General features: G+C 44.6%; 1 protein-coding gene across 1 annotated transcript; it reads left to right on the forward strand.

Annotated features, from left to right (window-relative positions):
• The first annotated feature begins 1,805 nt into the window (after positions 1-1,805).
• On the forward strand, positions 1,806-8,044 carry LOC142434110 (melanoma-associated antigen B16-like). The gene is made up of 3 exons (XM_075538785.1): positions 1,806-1,939; positions 2,802-2,856; positions 6,520-8,044. The coding sequence occupies exon 3, from the start codon at positions 6,585-6,587 to the stop codon at positions 7,647-7,649; it is 1,065 nt and encodes a 354-aa protein (XP_075394900.1). The 5' UTR covers positions 1,806-1,939; positions 2,802-2,856; positions 6,520-6,584; the 3' UTR covers positions 7,650-8,044.
• The last annotated feature ends 709 nt before the right edge of the window (positions 8,045-8,753 follow it).

Consider the following 8,753-nt stretch of genomic DNA (forward strand, 5'->3'; position numbering starts at 1 on the left):
AATTATGCAGTAAAAATATAGTAAAAATTAAGCAAAAGAGATCTGCATTCTTCAGTAAAGTCTTAAAAGGTTAAGCATTAATTAAAAATTTTAAAATTCCATTGGTCTACTTACATGAAAATATGATGGATTACATGCTAGAGTTAAGGATTATATCAAGAAATGTCCACCTAAATAGGACTTCCCACATATATATACATATATATAAGATTTGTGGACAATTTCCTATTAAATACTTCATGTCAATTGCAGATACAATTGATAAACATTTCAATACGTCCAAGTGGTGCCCTAGGTCTCCTTCAACATGGAGTAGTCAATATAGAGCATCTAAAGAGAAGGTATTATTGTCAAAATTACAGTATGTCTGCACTGACAGGTGCTGTGGGAACATGACAAACATTTCAACTGAAGCTGTGTAATAAAAATATGCTGGTATTCAGTGTAGCAAAGTCCAAAGTCAAGAGTGGCCTTGAACAATCAAAGCAAGTTTGCCAAGCTGTCACTCACAAATCTTTGCTGGAACCACATTCTCAATTAACTGTCTAACATTCTTAATAAAGGCAGTAATCTTCATTCGCTTATCCATTTATCACTGAGAATCTGCTGCATCCCAATGGAGCCCTGGTAACAGATTTTAAATGCTTGGATTCTGACCAAAAGGTTGTCAGTTTGAAGCCACCAGCTTCTCAGCAGGAGCAAAATGTAGCAATCTGTTTCCATTACAATTGTAGACATAGAAACTCTATGGGACAGTTCTATTCTAGCCTAAAGGATTCCTGGGAGTCATAATTGACTTGAGCACAACGTGTCTGTGATGTTGCAGATATGTTTTGGGTACTAGGCTTAGGTTACTGATAGAATCATGACCTCTCCTTTGTGGAGACTATAATCCCTGTAGAGACAATAAACCCTAATCATAATGAAAGGGAAACTTTCCAGTACATAGGAAGAAAGAGTGGCTATAAGAAAAAGGAGAAGCAAAGAGGACAGGGAGAAGTAAAAAGTGAGTGTAATTTCCTTAATAGAATTTGTGAGAGAAAACTTTTAAGGTGGGAGGAAGCTAAGTATCTGCAGGTAAATATTCTTTTAGCCCAAGGGAACCAGCTGGAGCTAAATCATTATGTTTGTTTGGAAGAGTATACTTAGACACCCCGAGTTCAGACGTCAGGAAATTGTTTGGGAATGTGGGAGGTGGAACAAATGTGGAATTAGATATCTTTCTTCCCAGTCACTGCCAAATCCAAAGTGCTGCGCTTTATTTTATGAAAAAAGAGACCCAGGAAAGTGGCAAGTTATTTTTGTGAAGGACAAAAGAACAACAAGCTGCTGTTTTTCAGAGAAGGCAAGTTCTTCCCTTCTCTCCAGTTCCTTCAACCCCAGCACGTTTATTACCAACCTGCTGCCTAGCTCCAGAGTTTTCAGTTTTTCCTCTTTGGTTTTATAGATGCGAAGCTCTACCCATGCAGCTTAATTTCAAAGCAATAGGCTATATTCTAGCGGATGTTGGTGCCATAAATTACAAAGTTTATTTTTTGTATAATGAACCTATACAATTATTGATTAAATGAGGTTCCCCCTACTTTTTTTCCTGACATAATGTATAGTTGTTTGTTAACTGCAGACCCTTTTTTCTGACTCTCCATGGTTGAATTTCTTCGGCTTTCTTTTACGAGTATGGCTGTAGAGGAACTAAATAGCTGAATATGAAAGATAACTTGCAGTGTTTTACTTCCCCATTCCAAAAGAGAGTGCGTGTGTTCCATTAGCCCCGCCCCTGGTGTCAGCCAATGGAGAACTCCACAGCAAAGGTCAGAGGGTGCTTCCGCTAACTTCCACACCGGAAATCCCCAAGCCGGAGCTTGATCTGCGGGCTGCAGCATCTCATCGGCACAGAGGGATAATTTCCACAGGTTCCACAGGTTCGCCAGTGTTCAAGGTAACGCAGTGCGTGGGGACTGAGCAATCTACACGAGATAAGGCCCGTGCCCTGGATCTTTTTGTTACTTGTGGCAACAAATGTGCACCCAGAAGAGCCGGGCTTAGAGGGAGAGGGGCACGGGCCCTGTACTGTGCCGCGACCTCAGTTCATAAAAGGGAGAAAGAAATCCAGAGCCTGCCGGGGTCCAGGTACAGACACCCAATGGGGGCTGAGGGACAGAGCACCTCGGGGTGGAGAAGATCCACACAATATTCTGTTCCTTGTAGTCAGCCATTGGACGCCAAAGGTGAGGTGGGGTGAGGGGATGGGATGGGGGGGGCACTGAAACGCTTTCCCTAACTCCTACCTTGCGTGTCTTTTCCTTTAGGCCTTAGCCTTAGGGGTTCAGAAGAGGAGATAAAATCTAACTCTGAGCCCTGAGTAGCGCTTTTATTGATAAGTGAAGACAACAACTACTAAGGGGGTGGGGAGTGGAATGGGGCAGTGGGGTTTGTGGGTGCGGTGGGGGTGAAAGGGTGGGGGTTGGAAGTGGAAGTCCCTCAGAGATGTGCACATTCAGAAAGCCCGTGGAGATCCCAGCCATTGGATGGCCAGATGTTGCGAGGATATTTATGCTTTGGGGTTTCGTGGGTAGGAACAGCTTGGTGTGAGGGCTTGGTTTGTATTCCCTGGATGGAGGGGGCCTGACCCAGCGCGGTTTTAAGATGGAGTTGATTCCACCGGTAAAAGAACAGAGGAAGAGACGCAAATTTTTGTGACTTCCTGTTTCCTACCTGGTAGATCCTGTAAGTCAGGGTCTCCTGGAATTACTGGTACGACTACCTTGAGAGCCTGAGAAAGGTGTTGGCTCTCATTTCAGGAGATTCTAGCCCTGTCACCAGAGGGGGAAGCTCCAGGACCTGCCAGTAATCAAGGTAAGAGATTCCCTTTAAGTCTGCAAGGGGCACAAATCCTAAGCTTCTTGTCCTTACTCAGTCTCACTCAGTCCCTACTGTTAGCCCTGGGATTCACTTGGCTGTGGTTTCAAATGTGGATGACCCTAAATTCTTCCTCTGAAGTAATGCAGGTTGTGCTGTCCTTAAGGAATTCTGTCATCTTTACAATGGGCCCTTTGGAACCACCTGCAGTGAGAGATAGTAGGCTGTCCACTCTCATAGAGTTACAGCCTCAAAAACCCACAGGGGGTCCACTAGAAATCTACATGGACTCAATGGCAGTGAGGATTTTTTTTTCTTCTGGTTTTAATTCCTTCCTGGGGTTTCATGCCATGAAACATTTGTTCTGAGTAGGTGACATCAAGTCAGCAGATGGAAGTTTCCAAAGCATATCCAGGAGTGATGGAAAAAATACATCTGTTATCTGAGGTGTGTGGTCCCAAAGACGCCTGGGACACTGGGATCCCTGGTAGCCAAAGCCTCTGGAGTGGCTTGTATTGTTGGCCTCTCACATCTTCATAGTCTTCGTAGCAAGATGAGATCTTAGCTGAGAGTGTAGGACAGCAGAAAAAGTGTCCCAGAGGCCAAGGTCAGGCATGGATTTGGGACTATGGTGCCACCCATCCCAGAATGGTGGTGTTCACAAACAGTTCTGCTCTGTTTTCAAAACTTCCACCTGGCATTGACAGTTTGATGAAGACTCTGGTCTTAGTAAACAATATGTCAGTCAAGTCTGAATCAATCATCACAGGTACTGCCAATAGCCATAAATGTGGTGTTAGACGTAAGAGAATTGCCCTTCCATAAAAGTGTGAACCCACAGAATAGATGGACTCCAAGGAGAAACTGAGGAGAGATCGCAAGGTGAGACGACCTGACATGGATCCACACATTTTATGGTAGCATGCTCACCTCTGGGACGGCCATGATCTCAGCATCCAGGGCCTCACATAGTAAGAGAGAGAGAGAGAGAGAGAGATTATTTACTGTCTTGGGATATTTACAGGTAGCCATAAGACCTACCTATTCAGTAGTTATATATGTCACAAGGTTGTTGGTAACCACAGGTGAGGAAACCTAATACCTGCATTAGGAAAAGATATGAGACAGGATGGGTGGCACACTGGGAGGAGATAACAAGGATGTCTGCTTCCACAGGGTGATAGAATCAACCATGTTCTCACTTTAAGAGAGCATTGTCCATGTCTGTAATATATAAAGATCATGGAAGACAAGAGGGAGAGGAGATAGAGTAAAATAAAGGAACCAGATACATTTTATGGTAACATGCTCACCTCCAGAATGGCCATGATCTCAGTGGCGGGTCCGCACAGAATATATTTCTAATCACAGATTAGGTGCACTTTCAGTGATGTGCAAGGCCCCCTAATTGCATCATAACTGGGAAGGGCTTGTACCATAAACATACTTGCAATAGGGGGATGAGCTTGGGGTGTGCATGCAATAGGAAGGGGAGGCAATTTGGGTACACATGTGACAAGATGGGAGGACCCTAACGTTAGGATGGCAACCTTTCCTTGGTCCTCCTTTAGTTGGCTTGACCCTATCTTTGGGTTCTCTTTCTGGGGAGTAATAGTGGTATCCTTATCAGCTGGGAGTGGGTCCTGCTGAGGGTGCGATAGACTATTGAGTCTGATGACTAAATGGCTGACAACCCTCAGGGAGATAACTCTTAGGCAGTTGACCTCCCTAGTGTATGGACAATGACCATGTGTTCTTAGGTTTGGCATATATTATGGAGGGACAACCTGGCGAACCCTTTCTTTATCACACAAATATCCGTTCTGTTTTAGGTTGTAAATTCACAAGAGCTACGGGTCAACATGGGTACTTTCTGCACATTGAAATGTGCCAAGGCAAAAGGTTAGAATAAAACCAGAGATGATCGGAGAGAGAGCAAAATAAAGGAGTCTGACACATTTTATATTAACGTGCTGACCTCTGAGAAGACCATGATCTCAACAGACAGGTCCGCGCACAGGGAGTCTTTACTGTCTTGGAACATTTGTAGGAAGCCATGAGACATGAATGTTCAGTAGTTACGTACGTCCCCAGTTGGGTGGTAACCACGGTGAAGACCCTGAGCACACAGGTGAGGAAATAAGTGCATTGAGCGAAGGCCTGAGGGGGGATGGGTGCCATGGCGGGAGATGATAAGAATGTCTGCTTCCATAGGGAGAAAAAATCAACCATGTGCTGACTTTAATGTACATAGCTGTTAGGAGAGATCTGTGGGAATGTTATTTACATCAGGATAATGTACTGAGACTTTATCTCTTAACTTACGAAGTGGTGGCTTTCCTAGCATGGAATGGTAGCTTTCCAGATTCCCTCTGTAATAAGTTAGGGGATATAAACCTAGTCATATTTCGCTCAGTGTTAGTTTCCCAAACAGCATAGCTCTTAGGAGAAAATGAATGGCAATGCTACTTAAAGCAGGATAATGTCGTTGGTAGCCTCCTACTTACTAAAGTGGTGGCTTGCCTACCGTGGAATATTAGTTTTGCAATGTCCCTCCATTACCAGTTAGGGAACATAGACCTCGTCATATTTCCCTCCATGTTCATTTTAATCCCAAGCCAAACCATGTAGTACCCTGCTATACCACCATCCCAACATGCCAAATCAAGTGTCTAAGGGAGCTGACCTCCTTAGTTTGAGGAGAGAAGCCTCGGGGTAACAGAGAGTAGATGTCCATCCTCCGCAGGAGTATAGTTAGTTGTGGATCTTGAGTGAGGACCTACTTCACAGCGGAGGGATATTACATATTACAACGCCAACACTGATGTCAGCCCAGAAAAGGCTTAGGCGGTGGAGGTCAGAAATGGTATACCATGTATTGTCGTTAGGAGTCTGATGACCTTAGTCAGAGGGTACAAATTCCACCTTAGGAGGTGAATTCTCAGGCTCTGCTAAGAATCAAGACAGTGGATGGGGAGTGGGAGATCTGTAACTTCGGAATAGTGGGAGCACAAAGAGTCATGCATTGCCCATGGACAACACTTAGCAAGGCTGCCAGGCTGAGGAGCACATTCCTTCTTGCCTCAGAGGTTTCGATAGGTGAAGGCTTATAGCTGATAGAGTGATAATACTTCAGGAGGAAGAATCTCAGATAAGGACTTGGAGTGGAATCTGAGAGTACCACCCAACGTCAGAACACATGGGTGAAGACATCTAGGCCCTGCAGTCAGCCTCGGTAATCCAGGACAGGGAAAACTGGACTCAGTTGCTCTTCACGTTCTCCTGTTATTTCTCAGGGAAGGTGCAGGCTTGATCTGAGAGGAGTGGCTTCAGAGCATCGGAGGCAAAAGGGCATGTGTTCTACAAGCTGAGGAACCAGATTCCGAACTGAAGGGACCATCCAATCCTAAACAATTGCAACTGATGGTGTCTGCACTATTGTGAGCCATGGAAAGCCTCGAGCTGAATTTTGTGGATGTTCACATACAGAGCTCATCACGTACCCTTTCAGTTTACTGTGGAGAACGTTGACTAGAAAGATAGGAGAACTGTGAGACCCTAGAGCATTGTCCCTTGAGAGAAGGCTGGTTAAAGTCACCTTTGCAAACCTGCCACATTTTAGCTTACCATCTAAGTCCACGTTTCCTCTCTCTCTTTTAGGTTGTGGGCTGGCTTTCTCCTCTCTTCGCCCAAAGGCTCATCTGCTGCTACCTACAGAAGTCACCATGCCTGTTAAAAAAAAGAGCCCTCCCTTCAGTCCTGAGCAACCCCTCCCGGTGTCCACAGAAGGCCCGGACAAAACCGATCTAGTATCACCTGAGCTTTTGGAGGAAGACTCTTCTTCCTCCTCAGCTTCAGCTCCCAGCATCGGAGATGAGGCCACAGGGAAGCCTTCTCTGAAAGAGACCGCCACCGAGGAGTCTTCTAATGTCGAGATGCCCAGTACTTCCCCGAGTCTTCACAGTGAGTGTGATGTGTCCTCTTCCACTGAAGACACCGAGGAGGACAGCTCTGATGAAGACAGTGACGGCCTGACCCAGCTAGATATTGAAAACCTGTCTGTATTGCCTATCAGAGTTAAAGCATCTTTACTGGTGAATTATCTGCTGCTCAAGTATCGAATTAAAGAGCCAGTCACCCTAGAAGACATGCTGAATACTGTCATCAAAGAGTACAAAGATAAATTCCCTGAGATCCTACAGAAAGCCAGGGAATGCCTGGAGATGGTGTTTGGCCTTGAAGTGAAGGAAGTTGACACCATCAACCACTGTTACATCGTCTGCATGACACTTGGCCTCACCTATGACGGTTTGCTGAGGGAAGTAGAAGGCATGCCAAAGACTGGCATCCTGATTATTGTCTTGGGTGTGATCTTCCTCAACAACAACAGTGCCACGAAAAATCAAGTCTGGGAGGTGCTGAATACGATGGGCATCTATGCTGGGCAGAAGCACTTCATCTGTGGGAATCCAGAGGATTTCATCACCGGAGAGTTGGTTCAGCAGAAATATGTGGAGTATCGGCAGCTGCCTAACACTCACCCTCCACGTTACAAGTTTGCGTGGGGTCCAAGAGCCTACGCCGAAATCAACAAGCTGGAGCTCCTCCAGTTTTTGTTAAAAGCTTATGAAAATAGCCCAGGTTCTTTCCCAATTACGTTTGTAGTGGCTCTGAATGTGGAGAAAGAGCGAGCCCAAGGTCTAGCTGTCGCCAGCTTTGATGATAGTGCTACCCCCCTGTCCTTGGAGAGTTGCGGTGCCACTTCCGGCAGCTGCTTCCAACCCCAGTGAGGTCCTGGGCAGATTCTTCACTTTAGGTTGGAAAACCTTTCCAAGTGATGGGTGGAGCTGTAATGAGAATAGTGTACTTATCTCTATTTTCCTCTTGCAAACTGGTATCTTGGAGATTGAGCCTTTTTTGGGGTCATTATGCAAAGGTTACTTTTCATATAGTGCTTTAGTAGCTTTAGAATATAAGTGTATGTGTGGTCTTTTTCACACATTTACTGCTGTTTCCTATGTTCAATGAAAATTGCTTTGCTATTTGTGAAACCATTGTGAACGCACTTCTACTCTCATCTGGGACAAAGAGAATAGCATTCAGATACAGGTTGTTTGTTAGACCTGTGAAAAACTGTGCATTCCACATGCTGAGATAAATCAAGTAAAATGTAAAAGATGGACAGTTTGGGGTTGTCTTTTTACCTCTTCGTACTTTTTTTTGTAAAATTCAAACATCAGTACCTGGATTTGCTCCGCTATTAAAGAATGTAAGAGAAAATTGACATTAATAAAGGAGACTTCTTACTGATTTGGCAATTCTTAAATTATTATATGAGAATCTAGCCACCTCTTGAAATCCACCACCACCCTAGAACATTAGAGAACGGAAGCAGTAGAATCCAATGGTAGGTATATTTCAAGAAATAAGCTGCAAATCTGAAGAATTCCATAGAAATTGGTGGATGTGGGAAGGGGGAAGGGCCGGTTGAGTGGGTCAAATAAAAATACCCGGAGCTAAGGCAGTTTGGAATGTGAGAAAAGTACAAGCACTTCAGTGTCAATGTCAAATAAAACTGTGATATGCGGGTAGGGGGGTGTGGGCATGACCAGGGGTCATACTTTCAGGTTCTGTGTCTCATAGTTGAGAAGAAATTCTGAATGAGGAACAATCCCTATTGGTTTCTTTGTCTCACAAGTAAAAATAGGAATATGTTCCTACATGTTTGCGTCATTGACATTACACACGTTGATCTTAACTAGGTGTGACATTCACATCATTCCCAAAGAGGTGGAGGAGTGCCAGTAATAACTTGAGATGAGAGTCCCAGAAGCCAATGGAAAGTCAATATTAGATGGGTGTGAGAAGATATTCCAGTGCTTACATGGGATAGT

The sequence above is a fragment of the Tenrec ecaudatus genome, chromosome X (assembly GCF_050624435.1).
Source record: "Tenrec ecaudatus isolate mTenEca1 chromosome X, mTenEca1.hap1, whole genome shotgun sequence".
Taxonomy (NCBI): domain Eukaryota; kingdom Metazoa; phylum Chordata; class Mammalia; order Afrosoricida; family Tenrecidae; genus Tenrec; species Tenrec ecaudatus.